Source organism: Cuculus canorus, chromosome 23 (assembly GCF_017976375.1).
Source record: "Cuculus canorus isolate bCucCan1 chromosome 23, bCucCan1.pri, whole genome shotgun sequence".
In the NCBI taxonomy this organism is placed as follows: domain Eukaryota; kingdom Metazoa; phylum Chordata; class Aves; order Cuculiformes; family Cuculidae; genus Cuculus; species Cuculus canorus.
The window spans coordinates 3,702,955-3,724,547 of NC_071423.1; the positions used below are offsets into that span (position 1 = coordinate 3,702,955).

General features: G+C 47.5%; 2 protein-coding genes across 11 annotated transcripts in view; one reads left to right on the forward strand and one right to left on the reverse strand.

The window, feature by feature from the left end:
* LOC104066072 (beta-galactosidase-1-like protein 2) overlaps positions 1 to 11,566 on the forward strand; it is a 29,155-nt gene extending 17,589 nt beyond the window's left edge. For both annotated transcript variants that reach the window (XM_054086840.1, XM_009568630.2), the window contains 11 exons: positions 254 to 338; positions 1,729 to 1,866; positions 2,518 to 2,598; positions 2,813 to 2,919; positions 3,329 to 3,475; positions 4,271 to 4,342; positions 5,246 to 5,324; positions 6,791 to 6,878; positions 9,789 to 9,903; positions 10,832 to 10,948; positions 11,428 to 11,566. In XM_054086840.1, the coding sequence (XP_053942815.1) occupies positions 254 to 338; positions 1,729 to 1,866; positions 2,518 to 2,598; positions 2,813 to 2,919; positions 3,329 to 3,475; positions 4,271 to 4,342; positions 5,246 to 5,324; positions 6,791 to 6,878; positions 9,789 to 9,903; positions 10,832 to 10,948; positions 11,428 to 11,514 (1,116 nt within the window). In that variant the 3' untranslated portion in view covers positions 11,515 to 11,566. The remainder of the gene's footprint in view (positions 1 to 253; positions 339 to 1,728; positions 1,867 to 2,517; positions 2,599 to 2,812; positions 2,920 to 3,328; positions 3,476 to 4,270; positions 4,343 to 5,245; positions 5,325 to 6,790; positions 6,879 to 9,788; positions 9,904 to 10,831; positions 10,949 to 11,427) is intronic.
* Positions 11,567 to 14,832: 3,266 nt separating this feature from the next.
* The window catches only part of B3GAT1 (beta-1,3-glucuronyltransferase 1), a 39,052-nt gene continuing 32,291 nt past the window's right edge, over positions 14,833 to 21,593 (reverse strand). For all 9 annotated transcript variants that reach the window (XM_054086848.1, XM_054086847.1, XM_054086845.1 and 6 more), the window contains 2 exons: positions 16,578 to 16,695; positions 14,833 to 14,970 (listed from right to left, as the gene is read on the reverse strand). In XM_054086848.1, the coding sequence (XP_053942823.1) occupies positions 16,609 to 16,695 (87 nt within the window). In that variant the 3' untranslated portion in view covers positions 14,833 to 14,970; positions 16,578 to 16,608. The remainder of the gene's footprint in view (positions 14,971 to 16,577; positions 16,696 to 21,593) is intronic.

A 21,593-nucleotide genomic window follows, 5' to 3' on the forward strand; every position in this document is an offset into this window, starting at 1 on the left:
AGATTGGATATTAGGAAAAATATTATCTTGGACATTAGGAAATATTAGGCAGTGGGGGAGTTGCCATCCCTGGAGGGGTTCAAATAGCGTGCAGACGTGGCACTTTGGGATGTGATTTAGTCGACACGGTGGGGTTGGACTGGATGAGCTTAGAGATCTTTTCCAACCCCAGCGATTCTGTAAAGCAGCCTGTAGGGATGAGCGTGGGACTGCTCTGTCTCTATATTAACTCTTCGTTTGTCTTTTGGTGCAGAGGGATCAGCCAAAGATGGTGATGGAGTATTGGACCGGTTGGTTTGATAACTGGGGAGGCCCTCACTACGTCTTTGACGCAGATGGTGAGGACCATACGCTGTTCTTATAGATAAGGGGGTTTACTGCTCAGCAAACAGTCGCGGAAAAACAACTCACAACTTCTTTAAGTTTTCTGTGCAACCTTTGCTTTGTGTGGGTCTTTGTAAATGAATGATCTCTCGGTGAGCCGATCACATTGCTGTGCCTTGGGTTTTCTTTAGTAGTGAGTAAACAGCAGGTCTTTTTAAAACAAAACCTATATTTTTTGTTTCATTCTCCAAAGGGGGGACTCTACGGGCTGCAGAGAGCCAGGCATCTTCAGATATCGGGGTCAATGTCCGCTATGGCCATGTGCCACTCTGTTGATTTAAAACAATACAGCCTGGTGATCTAAATCATCTCTTTCCTCTCCTGAGGCAATCGAAACCCTTGAAGAGTGTTTATATTTTGTAAAAATGTCACAAGTTTCACGAAACCTCCACCCTAACGATGTTGCTTGTCTAATGAATAAACACTCCTCATTAAGAGAGAGTTATTTTACATTTTTGGGCACGTGGTGAAATTAATGCTCTCACAACTGCTGAAAAATAGCTGTTTCTTTCTAGTTTAAAAGGTCATTGGGAAGGCAGATAAACTAAAAAAACAACAACCCCAGAATCTCCAGGGCATCAAAAATAGAGTGAAACAGAGTTACGTAGGACTATTTTACTGTCATCCTCCTGCAGCTGTCTTGGTAATCGGGTTGGTAGTGTGTTGAGTTTAGGAGAGACTGAGTAGTCCTTACAACTCTGCTGCTTAAAAGCACAATTCCTGCACAAGTACGTGAGCTTTACCCTTTTTCATCTATAGGACAGGTATTTTTGAGTGTATTATTGTGTCCCAATAGGTGCGCTGCCCTTACTGAGGGCAAAATACATATCACAATACAAATGGCTGTAATTACACAGGGGTGTCTGGCTGACAAGGACCAGAATGGTTGTGTCTCCTTTGAATTGACAGGCTGAGAGAGTTGGGCTGGAGAAGAGAAGGCTCCGAGGAGATCTTATAGTGACCTTCCAGTACCTGAAGGGGCTACAAGAAAGCTGGAGAGGGGCTGTTCATAAAGACTCGTGGTGATACGACGAGGGGGAACGGGTATAAACTGGAGAGGGGCAGAATTAGTCTAGACATTAGGAAGAATTTCTTCATGATGAGAGTGGTGAGACACTGGCCCAGGTTGCCCAGGGAAGCTGTGGCTGCCCCATCCCTGGAGGTGTTCAAGGCCAGGTTGGATGGGCCTTGGGCAACCTGAGCCAGTGGGATGTCCCTGCCCATGGCACGGGGGTGGAACTAGATGATCTTTAAGGTCCCTTCCTATCCAAACTATTCTACGATTCTAATTACTGGAAGATCTTCTTGGTCTGTGGCCTTCCTGGCACTGCCCTTCCTTTACAGAAATGGTGAATACTGTAGCAAGCGTCCTCAAAATGGGAGCATCCATCAATCTCTACATGTTTCATGGAGGTACCAACTTTGGCTTCATGAATGGTGCTTTGGAGGCTGATGAGTACAAGTCGGATGTCACCAGTTACGGTGAGTTTTCTTTTACTGCCTTGGCCGTGCACCGTGTGGCTCAGATTGCCCTTTGGGCTTGTTAGGGGTGACAGAAGTGTTGTAATGATCACTACAACGATTTTGTTATAGGGAGACAACTTGGAAAATAGCTCGGAAGCAAATGCGTCTTAAAAGAGGGCTTACATTAGCGTTTCTATTTCCAGACCCATTCCAGGACCCCCTCCTTCTGAACTGGGAGTAGAAGTCGCAGATGATGACTTTGTTTCACATCATCTCCATTGAAATTTCTTCACCATGAGAGTGGTGAGGCACTGGCACAGGTTACCCAGGGAAGTTGTGGCTGCCCCATCCCTGGAGGTGTTCAAGGCCAGGTTGGATGGGCTTTGGGCAGCCTGAACCAGTGGGATGACCCTGCCCATGGCAGGGGGGTTGGAACTGAATGATCTTTAAGGTCCCTTCCAACCCAAACTATTCTATGAATGATTCTATATTAAGCAGCTCTGTGCTTGTCTGGCTACATTCACACAGATAAAAGTGTACAGGTTTCCATAACATAGACAGTGCCAAGAAAATTGTGTCTTAGGCTTTTACTTCTTTGATGACAGCGTATATGAAGGCTCTCCCAGAGTGGCTGTATGTTATTTTAAAATATATGTGCTTCTTTTTCAGATTACGACGCTGTGCTGACAGAGGCTGGAGACTATACATCCAAATTTTTCAAGCTCCGACAACTCTTCAGCAAGATCATTGGTAATTATAAATCCAAGAACCAAACCAGTTTTCTGTCTACAGCGTTAAATCAATCTTTAAACCACCTCTGTGACTCTGGTTGGTTGGTTGGCTGGGTGCTTGTTTGAAAAGATGGGAGGGATAACTAGAGGACATCTGGAGGGGCCTTGAATCTGTGTTGGTTTTTAGCATCTGAAATAATTGTTCAATCTTTCCCTTTCTTTTTGCATCACAGGCCAGCCTCTTCCTCTCCCTCCCATGATCGAAAGCAAAGCGTCGTACGGTGCCATCCTGCTGCACCAGTATATCTCTCTCTGGGATGTGTTACCATCTCTTGTCCAGGTACCACTGCTGATTTTCATGTGTCTCAGTACTGAAAGGCGTCGCCTCTGGAAAAGGCGTTTAATGCACTGGCTCATTATCCATGAGGATAAACCTAGGGAATGTTTTGTCAAGGACATGCAAAGGAGGCAACTATTTTATCTCACCTATTTTATTGCTGCTTCTGTTCTCTTGGAGTTCCAGTTTTGCAAGCCCTTGGCTCCCTTTTCAGGTGCTTTGTCTTCATTGCTGTAGCTTTTACAGATTCCATAAGGTATTTTGGGTTGGAAGAAGCCTCTGGAGGGATGGACGCTTACAGGGGGAATGCAGCCTGCGGCGGAGCGGAACACCTACCTGAAATAACTGCCTCTGGGTGGCCTGTCGGTGCGGAGAGGCCACTTCTGCCATTAAATTTGTTTCTCTTTTGCAGCCCGTTAAGTCAGAGCTTCCCATTAACATGGAGAATCTACACCTAAATGACAGCAGCGGGCAGTCCTATGGATATGTGCTCTACGAGACTGTCATCTTTGGGGGTGGACATCTGCATTCAAGGGACCACGTCCGTGATCGAGCACAGGTGAGGAACAGAGAGCAGCTGTGACTGACTGCACTCGGGTGTAAATGCTTTGGTCTTGGCAGCTGGGCAGGAAATGAGTCAACTATGAGGGAATATATGAAGTTTTAGGGTAGAAGTGAGATTTGCTGGTTTTAGTTCTCAGCTAAGCCCCAGCAGCTGGGGTTGCTTGGCCTGGAGAAGACAAGGCTCCAGGGAGACCTTCAAGCAGCCAAAGGGTGCTTAGAGGGGCTCCAGGAAAGCTGGGGAGGGGCTCTTGATCTGGCAGGGCAGGGATAGGATGACAGAGGATGGTTTTCAGCTGAAAGAGGGGAGATTGAGATGAGATCTGAGGGAGAAATGTTCTCCTGTGAGGGTGGGGAGGCCCTGGCCCAGGATGCCCAGAGCAGTGGGGGCTGCCCCATCCCTGGAGGGGTTCCAGGCCAGGTTGGATGGGGCTTGGAGCCCCTGATCCGGTGGGAGGTGTCCCTGTTAATGGCAGGGGGTGGAACTGGATGGGCTTTGAGGTCCCTTCCAACCCAAACTATTCCATGAGTTTATGGTTGTAAAGCAGCTTGAGGTTCCATTCTACTGAAACTTGTAATATACTTAAACATCAGAATATTGGATGTTCTGAGAAATGTTATGAGTGGGTTTTTTTCCCCCACCTACACTGAATCAGTGACACAGTTACGGATGCTGAGTTGTAGATTCAAGTAGAGACAATTTCCTCTCCAAATACAACTTCAGTAACCTGTGCAACACGGGATTATAGTGTTCTTGAGAAGCTTCTCTCCTCTCTCGTGCTCTCTTCTGCAGGTGTTTATTAACACCATGTATGTTGGTGAGCTGGATTACAACACAGTGGAGCTCTCTCTTCCTGAAGGACAGGTAACTGCTTGGGGATTGCTCACAGCAATGGTAGGTGGGTAATGGTGCTGAGACCACTGGAGAGGCATAGTTCTCAACAAGGCATCTCCTGCCTAATGTATTTAACTCCTGGTGTGGTAACTTGACACAGGGGATGGTTGTTATACCCTAATTAGACATTATTTCACTAATGAAATACAGTGTTGTTTCTCTGCTGAGATACTGGTTGTGATTGGGTAGTGGCTTTTGAATACTTTTCCATAGAGATAATCCAAGTCATTATAGTCTTTGCTGCACCCACAGCTGTAGACATTGAGTACAGGTACCCTGTTCATGCAGAGAAATCCATGCAGGCATCATCTTGCTGAGCGCAAAGTAGGTTTTAAGGGAGTTTGGGGGCTTTTGCACCTTTTGGTTCTCGAATGAAATGAGAGGGAATGTCACCTTGGCTCTGCGAGCAGCCTTGCCCTGGCAAAGGTGAGCAATAAGAACAGGTTTTTGATTGCGTGGGTGTCAGCAGAGCTGTGCACAGCTCCTAGGAGCAGGCGAGGGGGTGGATGTACTGGTTGTTCTTATGACTTGTGGGAGAGCTCTGTGCCATGAGCCCGTGTGGTGTCAAACTTCATTTCTGGCTCTGTGGACGGCAGCAAAATAGTGCTTAAAAATTCAACAGAAAAAAAAGAAAACTTCTATGAGATGGCTGGGAGTTCCTTAGGGGCAGAACTGTTTGCAGGATATGAAGGGGGGAGGACAATTTTTTGTCATGTAATCCAGAATTTTAAACAGATAAATTGCAGCGGCCGAAGGTGTTGGTGCTTCCTCCCTTCATAAACACCTCTGCTGCCCTCTGCTAACCCAGCGTTACGGCTGATACAGCATGTGTTGTGCACTGGTCCAGCTGATGCTCTTTGTGTTTTTTAACAGGGATTCAGGCAGCTGAGACTCTTGGTAGAGAATCGCGGACGCGTCAATTATGGCCCGGCTTTGAATGAACAGAGGAAAGGTAAGCAAAGGTTTTTGTTCTCCGACTGTCCTAGATAATTCATCTGAGTTCAGACACTGCAGACCTGTCTTCCTTGTGTGCTTTACGCAGAATCAGAGTGAAGACCCAGTGTGGCTGTTGTAGCTGTAGCGCAGCCTGTCATTGGGGAGGCGGTGGGGAAGGGTCTGACGGAGAGAGCTTGTTGAAAACCTCAGTTCCTCACCTTCTATCTGGAGTGGTCATAGATGAAAAGTAGTGGCTGTCTGATGGTTTGCATTAAGGCTTCTTAGTGCCTTTGTACCACTTCTTATTCAGTGGTACAAACTAAATCCAGGTCTATCAATGAATCTGATTGTGGAGTCGTAGAGGCTGGGAAAGACCTCTAAGCTCATTCAGTCCATCAGCCCAACCGCACTGTGCCGACTAAACCATGTCCCCAAGTGCCACATCTACATGGTTTTTGAACCCATCCAGGGGTGGAGACTCCCCAACTACCCTGGGCAGCCTCTGCCAGGGCTTCACCACTCTGTCAGTAAAGACATTTTTCCTGATATCCAATCTAAACCTTCCATGGCGTGACTTGAGGCTGTTCTGATTCTGCTCTAGATGATGTTAGGGTACCCTTTTTCTTGCTCTGTGAGCATGTTTCCTCACAGGAAGAGAAGGAAAATACCTTATTTAATCTGTGTTTACCGCTGCAAGTTTGGTATAGGAGGATCCCAACATTTAAAAACTCACGCAGGATCAGGAGGAATGAACTACATCCTGTTGAGCAGAACTTAGTAACATGCCCAAGTCTGTCACACACAGTTGTGGAGCTGTGCAAGAGGTTGAAACCCCAGGGATCTGTTTTTATGCAGAAACTACACTAACGGAGTTAGGTTGGTGACTGTAGTAGTTTTATTTTACTGCAGAAGAGGTGTTTAAAGCCTCTGCGCTGCTTAGGCAGCCTCAGCTGCCATCCTGTAATTAGGAGGCTGGTTAGGACAAAGGCTTTGCCTGCTGCATGGAGAATAACTTTATCTAGGAAGAGAATGTTAGAGGTAAATTGCTTATTAAGGTGCCTTAGGATTCTTAGATAAAAAGCACTGGATCAGCACTGGCCATCAGTGCTTCCTCGAGTTCTGTTTTGCTGTGCCTGTTACAGAAGTAGCTGATCTACTGCTTTAAAAAAAAATCTATACATGGACAGATAACTAAAAAAACAACAATAACAACAAAACCCCATCTGCTGCGTGTGCCAACGATGTTTTTCTGCTTGGAGGGTGTTTAACGGCTTGGTGAGTTGAAGCAAAGAAAAGAGTGGAAAGGCCAAAGTATAGTAATGTTCCCCACTCAATCTGGATGAGCAATGGGACCATATGGACTCTTAATTCCATTGCAGAATGTGGCTGCTTTCCATCTCCTGCTGCTCCTCGCATTCAAATAGGAAAATCTATCAGCTTTAGCTGTTTTTCAACTCTTCATTACCCCCATTGCTCTTGCAGGCCTAATTGGTGATGTCTTTTTGAACAAAACCCCCTTGAGGAACTTCAAGATTTACAGTCTGGAGATGAAACCTGGCTTCATGAAAAGGTGTGTGGGATTGAAACATTTTTTCTTCCTCATTTGAAACCAACTGTTTACCAGCAGTACAAAATCTAACAGTTAGCAGTTAAATGTGTCAGAAGGGCAACGCAAGGTAAAAGCAAGCAGGTCTGTTTGTGTTCTGTTACTTCCTTGCTGATCTGTTTTGTCCAAAATAGTGTGGAAAATTGTGCCACTTCATCTGTTATTTAGGAGTGAAATGTATCTTTCCCGTGGAGGATTTGAGAGTAGCACTGAAGAGAAGAACTTTGGGTGCTGGTGGATGAGAAGCTCAGCATGAGCCGGCAAAGTGCATTGGCAGCTCAGAAACCACCCGTGTCCTGGGCTGCATCCAGAGCAGTGGGATCAGCAGGGCCAGGAAGGGATTCTGTCCCTCTGAGACCCCACCTGGAGCCCCGAGTCCAGTTCTGGAGTCCTCAGCACAGGGAGGACATGGAGCTGTTGGAGCGAGTCCAGAGGAGGCCACAGAGATGATCCGAGGGCTGGAGAACCTCCTGTATGAGACAGGCTGAGAGTGTTGGGGTGGTTCAGCCTGGAGAAGAGAAGGCTCCAGGGAGACCTTAGAGCAGCTTCCAGTGCTGAAAGGGCCTCCAGGAAAGCTGGGGAGGGGCTCTGGATCAGGGAGTGCAGGGACAGGGTGGGGGGGGGTTGGTTTTCAGCTGAAAGAGGGGAGATTGAGATGAGATTTTAGGAAGAAGTGTTCTGCTGTGAGGGTGGGGAGGCCCTGGCCCAGGTTGCCCAGAGCAGTGGTGGCTGCCCCATCCCTGGAGGTATTCAAGGCCAGGTTGGATGGGGCTTGGAGCCCCTGATCCAGTGGGAGGTGTCCCTACCCATGGCAGGGCATTGGAACTGGGTGGGCTTTAAGGTCCCTTCCAACCCAAACCATTCCCCTGTTCTGTGGTTTAAAGACTTCCTCACAGCCTGCGCGGCAGGGTGAGTTGGGGTAGGTAGAGCGTGGGTTACCCACAGGTGTGGATCCCATTGCACCCACACACTGGAGAAGTTCATCTCGCTCTTGAAATTAGCAATATGCCTGATATATTTAGTAATTCAAACACGCAAGGGAGGGATTAATTCTAGGAAGCTACTAATAGTACATTAACAAGTCCAGATGGCTTCCTCTCTTTTAAGGCCACAATCCGGAGAGACTATTTTCAGTTACGTGGTTAATACCAGCAAGTAACACATGTGCATCCCCCGAGACACCACAGCTCCGCATTTTGTGTAGGAAGGAGAAATGGCTTTTAAAGAACATAAAAAAACCTCTACAGTTTGAAATTTCTAAGGATGATCTTACCAGGTTCTGGGGGGGCTCCATGAAGGGTTTTTATGGATGGGGTAACTCGTACAACCTTTGACTGAAGAGTTTTAGAAGGGTTTTAGAAGCACATTTCCAGTGAGGAACATTAAAGCAAGCGAACTGCCGTGCCCAAACAAAAGCACGATTAGTCAACCCTGCCGTTACTGGCAACGGACCAGCAGCAATGAAACACAATCAGCTTACAGTCACTGCGTAGGAGGATGGAGCGCATGGCATTGTGAAAGGAATTGTCGTAGGCTTCCAGTTGAATAATTCAGTAGCAGTCAAGCTGCACTGGATCAATAACTCCCCAGAATCCAAGAGATGCAGTTCCTAAGGGTGGGAAGGAGCATGTTCTGACAGAAGCTCAAGGCTTCTGTTGGATCTCTGCAGTCCTTGTTTTCTCTTCTGTTTGTCACCTGCTCCCAAGTTGCTGCCACAGGTAAGAAGTAAAGCCAGATTGCCCTTAATTCCTGCAAACATGTGGGGATGCCCACAGCAGGGTGGTTGGAACTGGATGATCTTTAAGGTCCCTTCTGACCCAAAAATTCTATGATTCTATGGAGCTGCTGGAACGGGTCCAGAGGAGGCTACAAAGATGATCAGAGGGCTGGAGCACCTTCCATATGGGGACAGGCTGAGAGAGTTGGGGTTGTTCAGCCTGGAGGAGGCTTCAAGGAGATCTTATAGCGACTTCCAGTACCTGAAGGGGCTACAGGAAAGCTGGAGAGGGGCTGTTCGTAAAGGCTTGTGGGGATAGGATGAGGGGAATGGGTGTAAACTGGAGAGAGGCAGACTTAGACTGGACATTAGGAAGAATTTCTTCAGCATGAGAGTGGTGAGACACTGGCCCAGGTTGCCCAGGGAGGTTGTGGCTGCCCCATCCCTGGAGGGGTTCAAGGCCAGTTTGGATGGGCCTTGGGCAGCCTGAGCCAGTGGGACACGGGGGGTTTGAACTAGATCATCTTTAAGGTCCTTTTCCAACCCAAACCATTCTATGATTCTATAATACGTGTTCACGTTCCTCAGGGGACGCACGGGTCGCAACGTCTGTCTTGAATCCTCTCAGTTCTGTGGGTTCCTTTAGCCCGTGCGAGCCACGTGCATTTCAAGCTTGCACCGTGGCCCTGTCCGATCTGCAGGAGGACGGACACTTCAGCAACCAGTACGAAGCAGTGATTTTTACGTTGCTGTAAAGTATTAGAGATGGTGACAGCCCCGCAGATCCCTTCCTTGTACCAGAAACTAATGTAAAAGGGATGTGGCAGGCGTAAGGCAATGAAGGCTGAGACGCGTACCACCAGCACACTTGTCTTAAGTGAGGGGAGAGATAAGCCAGATGCTTTCTTTGAACGTTCACAGGAATTTTAACACTTCATCCCTTTGCAGCACGAATATTACCTTTAGGCCCTGCCACTAGGAAGCGACTGCTTCACATTTTGGGCTTCACATTATTTCCTTCACAAGGAAATAGCAGCCTTGTTGTAACACCATCCATCTGCCATCGTTAGCACTGGTTTGTGATGATCTTAAGACCAGGGTTGTGTGTCTCAGTGATGCCTGGTGCTTCTCTGCCGTGATCAATCCTTCCCTTGCAGCTTGCGACACACTGCTGGGTGGAGCGCAGTCCCGGATTATTTTGTTGGTCCGGCTTTTTTTCGTGGGAGACTGTGGATAGAGCATCAGCCACAGGACACTTTCTTGAAGCTACAGGCAAGTCTGCTTTTAATTTCCCCCCACCCCCAATTTTTTTCCTGACCGAGCTTTTTTTAAAGCTGATTAGAGAAATACTTGAGTAATAGCTCTGACTGAGCCATGTGTTGTAATCTGTAGTTTTGTAGCCTTCCTCTAAGCTTGGAGAAGGAGAATTATTTGAGGGTGTAGAAGTCTTCTCAAGCTGGCAGGTGATTCTGCTCTGTAATGGTGCTGGGGAGAAAACATGTGCAATGACCCTGCCGAGCTGCTAACGAGCGGTCTTTTTTATGGACATACAAATGCTATTTCTTTTCTAGCTGCAGAGGAGTGATAGGCACAAAAAATAAAGGAGACGCTAGTTTTATCCCTACCTCCTCAATGGGATATGGAAAAAGTCCCTTCTTTATGGGCATGGCGTGAGACTTAGCGTTCACATCTTCCTTCTGCGGGAGATTGCTGCTCCTGCATACAACTTAGGAGGAGATATTAAGTATTTTTTAACTTCCTCCTCCGAATTCTCTCCCTTAGAGCCAAGGTTTGTGCCAATCATTATTGTACCGCTCACGTTTCCATTTGTACTTTGTTATAAGTCAGTAGCAATACAGTATTTCTGTCACCTGGGAAATAGGTGAGGGGAGATGTTCTGTGCTGGAGAAGAACTAAAGATACTGTTCAAAAGGATGAAGTTTCCCCTACAAGCATGAATCGTGAATTGCACATTTTTGAAAGCTTTATCTTTTTAATTAGTACATTAAGGGTAACTCCTGTTCGACAGCGCTTACTTAAATGTTCATGGCTTCAGGGAGTTGCACAGGGAAAGCAAGTAGAAAACCTGCAGAAAGGGACCTGAAAGAATGCAAATGTGAAAGCAGGTTGAGTTTCCCTTGGGGATGCTAACTAGGCAATACGGCTGCATCGGTAATTCCCTGTACTGTCTTGTTTCTAGGGCTGGGAAAAAGGAGTTGTGTTTGTCAACGGGCAGAACCTGGGCCGCTACTGGAAGATTGGACCTCAGGAAACACTCTACCTTCCTGGCCCCTGGTTATGGAAAGGGAGCAACGAGGTGAGAGGCTTTGGTGGGATTTCTCTGTGCTTGTTTGTGTTATTAAAGATCCTGTTCTGTGTCCTGTCCCGAAGAGCTAGAGACTTACAGTGTATTAATTACCCATCTTTAGCTGAAAACCAGCACAACAGAGAGGAAGGGGACTGTTTTCTCCAAAGAGCTGTGAAAATTAGGGCAGGTGCTGCTCTGAAGCTGACAATATTGCTCTGACAACCATTAAGACATGATGAGGATGGCAGCTAGACTTCAAAGCACTGCATCAAGTCCAAAATCAAGACAAACCTGATTTGATGCTGGTTCATTTTCTGCATCGTGTGGTGCTGAAGAAGAATCACATTTACTGTTCAGACTAAGATTGATTGATCTCTTTAAATGACGCTTCCTTCCCCTGCTGTGATCGTATGCCTTCTCCTCCTAAAAATATTTAAAGGAACTCAGCCTTTGTGTGAAGGAACTTTATATATCCCTCTCTTCTGCAGATTGTCATCTTTGAAGAACGCACTGCGGGACGGATAATCCAATCTGTCGACATCCCTTATTTGGGAAGAACCCAGTATGTGGACTGAGGAGAGCTTCTTTCCCATGTTTGGTTCATCTTGAATATTCCTGGTTGCATGTCTGGGGACCCAGGCGCTTGGGCATGATAATTTCCACTAGACCCAGGTAAAGGATTTGCTCTTTGGCAGTAAATTCAGAAGAGAAAACGGGCCCCGGAGGAACCAGAGGTGTTTGTTTCATAGATGGATGTGGAAGTTCATCTCCCTGCACTACTGAGTACCCACAGCTTGGATGGCAGCGCATGATGTTATGGACCGTCTGGTGAATGTGGGGGAGTAAAGAGGTGCTGGAGGCAGGAGAGAGAGAGAGAGAGCACTCAGCTCCCCGGTGACTTTAAAAACATGATATTACTGGCCTCCTCATTTTTATAATTAGTTAGGGAGAAAATAGTTGGTGAACATATGAGTAACCAGGTGTGGAAAACCATTTTGTTGTGCTTCCAGGCAGAATTTAGCAACTCACTCTGCAAAGAGGCCATTACTCGTTCACTTGTTGGAAGCTGAGTTGGTTGACTTTAATTGGAGCTGTTTTCCTCACTAAGTTTTACTGTGGAAGTTGCTTCTCTCTCAACAAGGAAAAGAAAGTTTTAAAAAATGAAATGTGTTTTTGTCCTCTGTCAGATATCTCGTTCTGCGTTAGGCCAGGCAGGAATGAGAAATTCCAAGGAGGAGAAAAGGATAAGTTAGTCTTCCAGTCATCCCTTCACAGGTGCTCTGACCATGAAGCACCCAAAGATGAAATTCCCCCTCGTGAAATGGGCAGGGATCAGATTTTGGTTGGGGAAGAAGTGAAGGGGTTGCAGCCATAGTTTGGAGAGCACATCCCTACTTTCTAGTTAAACCTGATGGGAAATCTTGGGATCCTGGCTCCTGTTTTCTTTTTTGGCCCTCAAAACAGAAGCGTGGGGTTTAGGGAAATACACCCTGTTTTCTTTTAACTCACCAGCTTCGCAGTCACTGAGGAGCTGCCATCTCTTTAGGGAGAGGAAGGGATCGAACTCAAGCTGCCAAACTGTTCAGGATCTCTGAGGAGTCCCTCAGCCCCTGCTTTCTGTTCCGGTACCTGGAGGATTCAGGCTATGAGAGAAACGCCAACCATGTACGCTGTCTCTGATAATGGAGTTGCAGGGTATTCTGGCTCTTAGAAACCATAATTTTATTTAACAAATTTAAATACAGTTTGTTTAAAACTGAGAACAGACAGTGCAGCTGTGATACACTCCATCCTGGCCAGAGCTGGTCTTACTGAGCATCCGTATCCCTGCTCCCCAGGACCACAGTAGCCTCTCTGCAAGCTGGAATGGCTCAGGTTCTCATGACCAACTTTGAGGAGAGTGGAGCGTAGTTGCAGGGTTGTGTTCAGGACTCGATCCTTTCCATAATTCTGGAAGTTATTTCCTTCCACGGAGGGGAAGGTTGCAACCCAGCAGGGACCGGAATTCAGATTAGTGAAACAAAACATGCAGCTTAGGAGAGGACAGCAGTTGGGAACGGTTTAAATGGTATGAAAACGTTGTAGTCCTTTCAAAATGTCTCTTTCCACTCTAGGGTTTGCAGACTGAGGTGACCTGGGGAGGCTAGGACAGTAACGGAATAAATCTGCTGGAGTGCAGAGAGCTACTGGTTTAATACACGATAACAACACTCGTTCCCATCGAGCAGCCGGCAGCTGCGACCATCAAATCCTTTCTATCCAAATAGCGCTTCAGCCAACGCAGCTAAAGGAATGCTTTTGTAAAAGCTATGTAGCAAGGCTTCTGGGACTGGGAACTAAAGAATGCAGCTTTTCCCCAGTGGGTTTGATACACGGTGGGAGAAAATAACTTTAAAAAAAATTATCTTTTTCTTAAATATTAAAGAACACAATGCCATGAGTCCAAGGGGAGGCTTCTGCACCGCGAAGCAAACCATCAAATCTTATAGCATTTTAATAGTTCTGTGTGTTAGGGCGAAAAATAGCCAAGTCTATTTCCAGGATTACATTTTTTTTTTTTTTCCCCTCAATTCAAAGGTAAAATTGTGCTTCAGAGCTTTTTGAAAGAATTGGGGCAGTGGGGGTTGATCAAAGGTTTGGCAACAACTGTGAGGGGGGAGGCAAATTTTTATTTCCTATCACGGGGCTGGAGGCGGGGAGGAGGGGGATGTTGTACCTCTAATTTCTTCCTCAGCGAGTTTGTCAATCTCAAATACAGACTCAGCCAAGGGTAGGAGCACCCAGGTTCCTCTTCTGCATTGCTCAGTCCTGTGTCTCGCTGAGAAGCAAAACTTTCTGGCGGAGAACACCGTCGCATCGGTGCTACCCTCGTCCTTTGATGCTACAGAACAGGGAAGAGGCAACTAAAGAGGTTTTTCACCCTACTTCAAGGCAGTTGCTGAACCAGAGCACTGAGCACAGGATTCCCTCGCAAGGGTGCTGCTCTATCCATCAGAATTTCATTCTCAAACTGCTTTTCACGCCAGTAGCTCTGCAGTCGTGTGGCATGGCCTTGAAAAAGGGGCTAGGGCTGAAGGATACATTCAGTAGAACGATAAATGCTCTAAAATCAGCTTTTATCATTCAATCCCTAGTTTTAAGCAGCTAACTTTGTTTTTTTTAAAACGTGGGATTTTGTCTTTATGGAGGAGCACCCTTCAGAGAATCCACGTAGTGCTCACGTGAGCCAAACGAGATCTAAACAGAACCAAGACCTGAGCCTGGATGGAGTATTATGGTGTAGGGCTACAGCGATGTCATTAAAACCCACTTACAGTTATTTTAGCATGAACGAATAAAGAACCACATGCTGTAAACATAACTGCATCCAGAGGTATCTCAGCACCCTCTCAACCATGAAACCAATGAAGGGAAGGAGAGGGAATACAAAGAGAAGAGATACCTAATGGGTTGGTTCTAACCTGCCTCGCTTTTCATCCTCCCCCAAACCCCTCCTGTCTCGTGCAGCGTAAGAAACACTGATTAAAGTAGGTTTGAAATTAAGGGCTAAGGTGCCATCTCGGAAGGCAGCTGTCCCCTCCAGGGACAGAGCTGCGTAGGCTGTTGCACACACAGCCCCAAGGTATGTGTGTCTCCAGAAAAACAAGTCCTTGGGGCCAACACTCTCCTGTGGGCATTCTCACCCTTGCTTCCAGGTCCTGCAAAACAGCCCTCGGTCTGGACTGCCGTTCCAGCTGTGTCTTCAGTGCATCGTGCCCTGCATGCTCTTCTCCCAAATGCAGCAACTCGCGAGGCAGCTGGACTTGTACCAAAATTGATGTCAGTCCTGTATATATCTGTGCTTTTTCTCCACCTCCAGAGCGTCTGGTTCTGCTCAGAGTCCAGGAGGAAGGGCAGGGGAATCCGGGTAGTTTATGTATGCAGTGTTGCTTGTTTTCAGTACACTAAAACTCTTGGAAGTCAGCAGAGATCCTGGCTGCTGCACGTCTGGCGTGGAGAGGAACCTTGCAGGCTGTGCATGAAGAAATCTTCTGCAAGAGAGACACAACCAGCATGTATATTACCCTTTTGCCTCGCTGCAGTTAGCTGCCACCCCTTTGGAAAGATCCCAAAACCCATTTCAGCTTGCAGATCTGTGAGTAGTGCTGCTAGGCAACCGGGTGCTGGTGAAAAGCAGTTGTGACAGCGACGAAGAGCTATGGCCTCGCTGCAAAGCCGCTAAATATAGAGCAAATAATGTGCAGCGCAGGCTTTCCTCTGCTGTCCTGCCAAGGGGCCGCAAAGGCAGGTCACTGCAGCAGGCAGGGCTCCGTCCACTTCGCCCAGGGCAATGTGCTGTAGGAGAGCTCGTTACTGTTCAAAATACACTGCTGCTGAGCAAATCTACCCCTTTCCTTTGCTCTTCTTACTTCTTTCTATTCAAGAGGGAAAGAGAAGCAACCTTCTCTCCCCTCCAGGCCTGGTTCTACATTCCACTTCAAGGGAATTGTGGGTTTATTTTTTTTCCCCCATTATAATGAAGAGCAGCGACATAGTCTGGATACAGACAGAAGCAAACAGCCCATCCTTCATTCCAACAAACCAATTGCAGAGCACGCCCCTGAAGTGCGGAAGATGAAACGCATGGCGATGTGCAGGTAATTAAAGGTGAGAAGCCAGGGTGTAGGCAAACGGGCAGGGAATCAGCCATCAACGTGCGTGTTCTTTCCTCTCCACTGCAGAAGACTCTGCCTGCTCGCCTTCAGTAAACGAATACCTTGTGTAGGGTTTAATCCACAACCTACCTTGCTCAGCACTGACTTTATGTGGCTTTGATGTGGATAGAAATTAAACTCTTCCCTAGGTGAAAGCTTCTGCCTGACTTAAAAATGCCTTTACTGACATTGCTGTAGCTTTCCTCAAGTGTTTGCAGGGGGATGAATCCACATCATTCACCCTCACACTTCGGCTATATTTGTACATTAATAAGGCCACCTTCTTCTTTAGACAGGAGTTTGGGGGTTTTAGCAATGTAACTTCTGCCTAAACTCTCACTCCCTGGATTTCTCCTCTTCCTCCCAGCCTTTTCACCACGCCTGGAGAAGAGAAGGCTCCAGGGAGACCTTAGAGCAGCTTCCAGTACTGAAAAGGGCTCCAGGAAAGCTGGAGAGGGGCTCTGGATCAGGGAGTGCGGGGGTAAGATGAGGGGAAATGGTTTTCAGCTATAAGAGGGGAGATTGAGATGAGATTTTAGGGAGAAATGTGTTCCCATGAGTGAGGAGAGGTCCTGGCCCAGGGTGCCCAGAAGAGTCGTGGACATCCCTTCCCTGGAGGGGTTCCAGGCCAGGTTGGATGGGGCTTGGAGCCCCTGATCCAGTGGGAGGTGTCCCTGTCCGTGGCAGGAGGATGATCGTTAAAAGTCCCTTCCAACCCAAACCAACCTATGATCGTATTATTTCCCCTTTAGCAGCTTGTCTTAAAGAGCAGAGATGAACTAATGGTCTCAAGAGGTTCTGCAGTAAAGGAAGGTCAGAGATGTGGAAAATGGAAATTAAAAAGCAGATCTAAAAGAGCTCTTATTTTTTTTTCCTGTCATTAGGTAGTATTTACCTTTTTTTACCACTGATTCTCATTACTGTTCCCAAACGTGGGCCCTTACCTGGTGTTGGTCTCCGCTCAGCCGTGCACAGTCAGATTTCCACGTTGGGATCTGTGAATCCTTTCTTCCCCTCGTTCACCAGCACCGGCTTTTCTGTCCTCGTGTGCCAGACTAAAATCTGAAAAAGCCAACAGAAGTCATTAGCTGCATCTCTTCGCTGCACTAACAAATATTCTTGCACATTAAATCAATAGTGCAATTTAACCATCTTCCCTGGAGCCTAATGGCGCATTCACAGCCCAAAGGAGGTTTGCATAAAACTTCATTTAGGCAGGACTGCTGCTATCCAAAATGCACAGTGCACAGAAATTACCCATTATACAGTGTACTGTCGTGGGACATTAACCTGCTCCTTCCATGTAGTTATCAACCATCTTCCTCTAAAGGTTTGTCAGCCTTTTCAGTGATGTAAGGCATAACTGGAGAACCACAGCCACGTGTTTTCCCACAGACCAAATTCCTTCCTCTGATTCCTGGTTATCACATTACTACATCCTTAGCCGGTGTGGAGTTCTTTGCTAGACTAGGTGTGGAAATGCAAATTCTTGCCCCTTCAGGTCCTGTTGTGACTCGTGCGTTAGAGGGAAGAGGCAGTGATGCTGAGCCCCACCAGCTGCTCCGGCCGTCACCATTGCCTTTGGTCGTGTGAAATATTAAAGTGGATTTTTCAGCGCGTCTCTGAAAATCCGTTACTGGAGGGAAGACATCAGGCTGCACTCTAACCTCACTATCACTTCTTTTTGACTTTTAAAAGAAAGATGTGAGAGTGACAGTGATCTGAGAAGCATTTACTGCTGCTCCAGGTCTCTCTCTGCCCTCTCAGAGCTGCAAGACACAGTTGGTTACAGAACTCCCTTCCTTCCCCGTGCTCTGAGCTGGACACAGCGCTCTTGCAACCCAGCAAGCATTAGTCTACTAGATCACCTCGAAAAGCCCCTACACATTTCCTCTGAAATCATAGAATCATAGGATGGTTTGGGTTGGAAGGGACCTTAAAGCCCATCCAGTTCCACCCATTGCCATGGGCAGGGACACCTCCCACTGGATCAGGGGCTCCAAACCCCATCCAACCTGGCCTGGAACCCCTCCAGGGATGGGGCAGCCACCACTTCCCTGGACAACCTGTTCCAGTGTCTCACCAGTCTCATCGTGAAGAAATTCTTCCTAATGTCCAGTCTAAATCTGCCCCTCTCCAGTTAATTTTTTTTGGTTCTGTGTTGCCAGCTGCTGTTCCATACCAGGTACGATGCATCCCATCACTCTAAAGCCCCTCTCCAACTTGATTATAACAGACCTGAAGCTCCTACTAAAAGCTTCCCTCGGTCTTAGCAGCAAAGTTTAATGTAAATCAACATCTGTGGAGGAGTAATGGGAAAAAATACAAATTGAACAGGTTGTCTAACATTTTTGGAGGGAAGGGGGAGTATTATAGGTAAGGGGTTTCTCCTAGCTGTGCACAGACCCTTCTGGAAGCTGTTTAACATATTTCCCCTGCACTAGGCTCAATTATACTTATTGCTTTGCTCCTAGAACCTGGATTGCTGGGAGCAGCTTTATCCCTTCAGAGCTATGGTTTCCTGCGTCTCTTCACCTGTTCCCGTTGATATTTCCTACCTTGCAGGGGTTTCCCTCTTGTTGCTATGACAATACTGCACTTTTAATCCATGTGTCTGTAAAGCATTTCATCCCCGGTCCCTGCTTTTCTGAAAAACGAGGGCATGTTCTGGTTTTAAAAGATGAACAAAGCACTTTTCAAACCCTTCTGGTTAAATAGGAGCAACCTCCACCTTCCTTCCCAAGACCGAATTTGTCTCTGGGGTGAGCAGTCACCTATGCAGGGTTTAAACCTCGCCTGTTAATACTAAGGCAGTAGAGACCAACCGCTGTCTGGACTGGGTCCAAAAAGCCATTTCATCGATCCCCACAACCACTTCAAAGCCCACTCATCAAAGTTAGCTTTTATTAGAGTCCTACTCACCCACCGCAGCAACGCTGCTGTGATTACGGCGTTACCTTCTTATGAAGAGGCAAAACCCAAACAGGTTTGTACGAGTGGCTCTCAGCGCTATGCAAGCACCAGTTGTGAGCTCCTCATCCAATGAATGCAATGTATAAACCTCACTAGGGCTCAGGTGCTAGAAAAATCTTGTGGCCAATTCTCCTTTCCAGCAGGAGCAGGTAAGAGCTCTTTCTGCCTCCGATGCATAAACACTCAACCCTGCTGATGGCCAAGGGCCGCACTCTTTAGCAGCTCTAACCACACACTCCAGAAACAGTAGACCACCACTACACCTTATTCGCTTTTCTTTAAACTTTTGCATCGTTAAAGGCAAGAGCCAAAACCCAAGACAGTTACATTAACCAAAATGGACTGATTTTCAGAGTCTGCGTCTTGATACAGCAGCTCCTACCCTTTTTCATGCTGTGTTCATGCTTCAACGTGGGAGAGAGATCGCCATTTAGTAGAGAAAAAACCTGCTTTTCCTCTCAGCCAATTGCTTGATGTTTTTTCCCCACAAGCAGGGTGTTTGTTTTATGCCTCAGGGAAGCTCTGGCTCGTGCAAAAGGTCCTGCTTGCCACGGATCAAACCACGAGGGGGACCAAGTACTTGACTTCCCCTGAGCAGTAGTTTTCGTATGAGGCACCTGAGGGAGTCCCCGTTAAAATATTCTCTGCTACTGCAAAACACTTCCAGTCATTTATAGCCTCGCTGTGGAGAAGAGGAGGCTGAGGGGAGACCTCATCGCGCTCTGCACCTTCCTCACAAGGGGAGGAGAAGAAGGAGGCGCTGAGCTCGCCTCTCTGGACCTGAGGGAATGGCAGGAAGATGCCATGGGAGGGTTGGGTTGGACATTAGGAGAAGGTTCTTCCCCCAGAGGGTGGTGGAGCACTGGAACAGCTCCCAGAGAAGCAGTCACAGCCTGACAATATTCCAGAAGCCTTTGGCCATTACCCTCAGCCCCACAGTGGGAATGTTGAGGTTGTCCTGTGCAGGGACAGGAGTTGGGCTCGATGATCCTTGTGGGTCCCTTCCAACTCAGGGCATTCTCTGATTCTATAACTCAAAACTGATCTAGGAGGTTACGAGGATTCCAATCCACAGCAGACTTCTTCATTGTCTCCTAACAGGGAAGTAAAAATCCAACAGGCAAGTTGACCTACAGCTGGAGATGGGCGACAAGATCTCCAGCACAGACCCTCTGCGGAGGGTTCCAATAACTTATTTGGAGTGGAGACTACACAACGCAAAGAGACACCAAGCTGTGGCGACAGATTGGCTTCCTCTCAGCTTGCGCTAAAGCAGATTTCTGCAGGCTCTGTTGGGCATCGTGGAGGCCCTCTTCTCCTAGAAACACATGCAGTGGTATGAAAACTAAAGAGTGCTTCTCCTCGTCACTCTTGCTTTTCTCATACGTTGAGAGAATCGTGGCCACTGCTATTAAACGAGACAGGGCTCCAACAGTAACCTTCAACTGTGCAATTACACAATGGTACTTTGTGATGGGTATTATATGCAAACTATACCGGACCACAAGGGAAGGAAGGGTGAGAGCTGTCAAATCTGAGCTGCTGCAGCTGCAGCACAGATCTGAAGGTCCGCTGTGCAGGCAGCCAGTGCTGCAAAACCCAAAGTGCTTTGACATAAATTAGAGCTCTCAGCTGTGGTAGAGGCGATGGCATTGGCACAGCAGTTCTGGTGACGAATCAGGACAGGACAAGGCCAAAAGAACCCTCCAAGTGCTGCACATCCATCGTCAAAATCAACAGCTGGTGTCTTCATTGAGGTGAAGCTGAACCAGAGGAGTGTAGCCGGGGGACTGACCGCTCGCTGCAAACCCCTGGTCACAAGCCCACGTGAAAAAAAGAGCCCGGTCTCAGGAGCAGTCTGACCCCAAAAGAGGACAGATCCACTCCATCCATACGCTGCTGCTCAGCCCCTGTGAGGCAAAGAACACAAACAGCTCGTGACGCCGATTCCCCCGCCTGCCATATGTAGCACCAGGATAAAATCAGGAGGAAGCAAAGCACTGCTTTATCAAGCCTTCTTGCCTTAGGCTGACGTTTTCCCCCTCTCCTGCCCGTTCCGAGCCAGTTTTAGATCTGTGACATCACGAAGCAGCCAGTTTTGCTCTCCTTTTGCTGTGCAACTTCCTGGCTGCTGCTGTGCACAAAGGCTCGGTCCCCTCTGTATGTACGAGGATTTATTCCCCTCCCAGAGCCACGGCGGTGTTGGGGTGTGGTTCAGACACTGCTGGGAGAGCTTTCTTTGCTCCCTGCTCCCGGTCCAGCTCAAAGCTGCCAGCCGATTCCTTCGCACGGCATCCACCTGAACACCCAGCTACTAACCCACAGATTCAACCTCAGAACTGACTCGGCCAAGAGATAAGGAGAGAAGAGAAATGTCTCCTTTTAGACACCACTTCAATCCCAGACTATTGCTACCGAGACCTCCCGAGAGCACAAAAGCCCACCTCACCCAACGCAACGGACCTACGTCTGTCTCCCTGGAGAAGGAAACGGCTCCAGGGACAGCTGGAATGAGAGATGCCTCACTTGCAATGACCTTGTATTTTGTGGTCTGTCTTCTTGCGTCAGCCCAAGCCAAGGCTTTTGCCATAGCTGGGGCCGCTCAAGGTCTCTCTCCTTTAAGGGCTCAGTGGCTGAGCACACTGCAGCTTGTTTCCTTAGATCTTAATAGAAAATTAGGAGCTGAATATGTCCTAGTTACATCTGTATTACAGGAATGTAGGATCTGAGACCTCTATCCTCTTCCAGTGGATTGAAGAGAGTATGTTTTGCTTTAGCAGCGCAGAGGGGGAATGCAGAAGCTCAGAACACAGAAGCACACAGCACGCTTGCAAAGCCGCGTTTCATTACAACGCCAGTATAAACCAACCCTTCCCTCCTGAGAGGAGGGATAACTCTCTCCTTACTCTTCAGCAATTAATACTGACTTCCTTAATTTTTTCCTTCCTTTTAGGCAGTTCCCAAATCAAAGAAAACATGCAGGATCT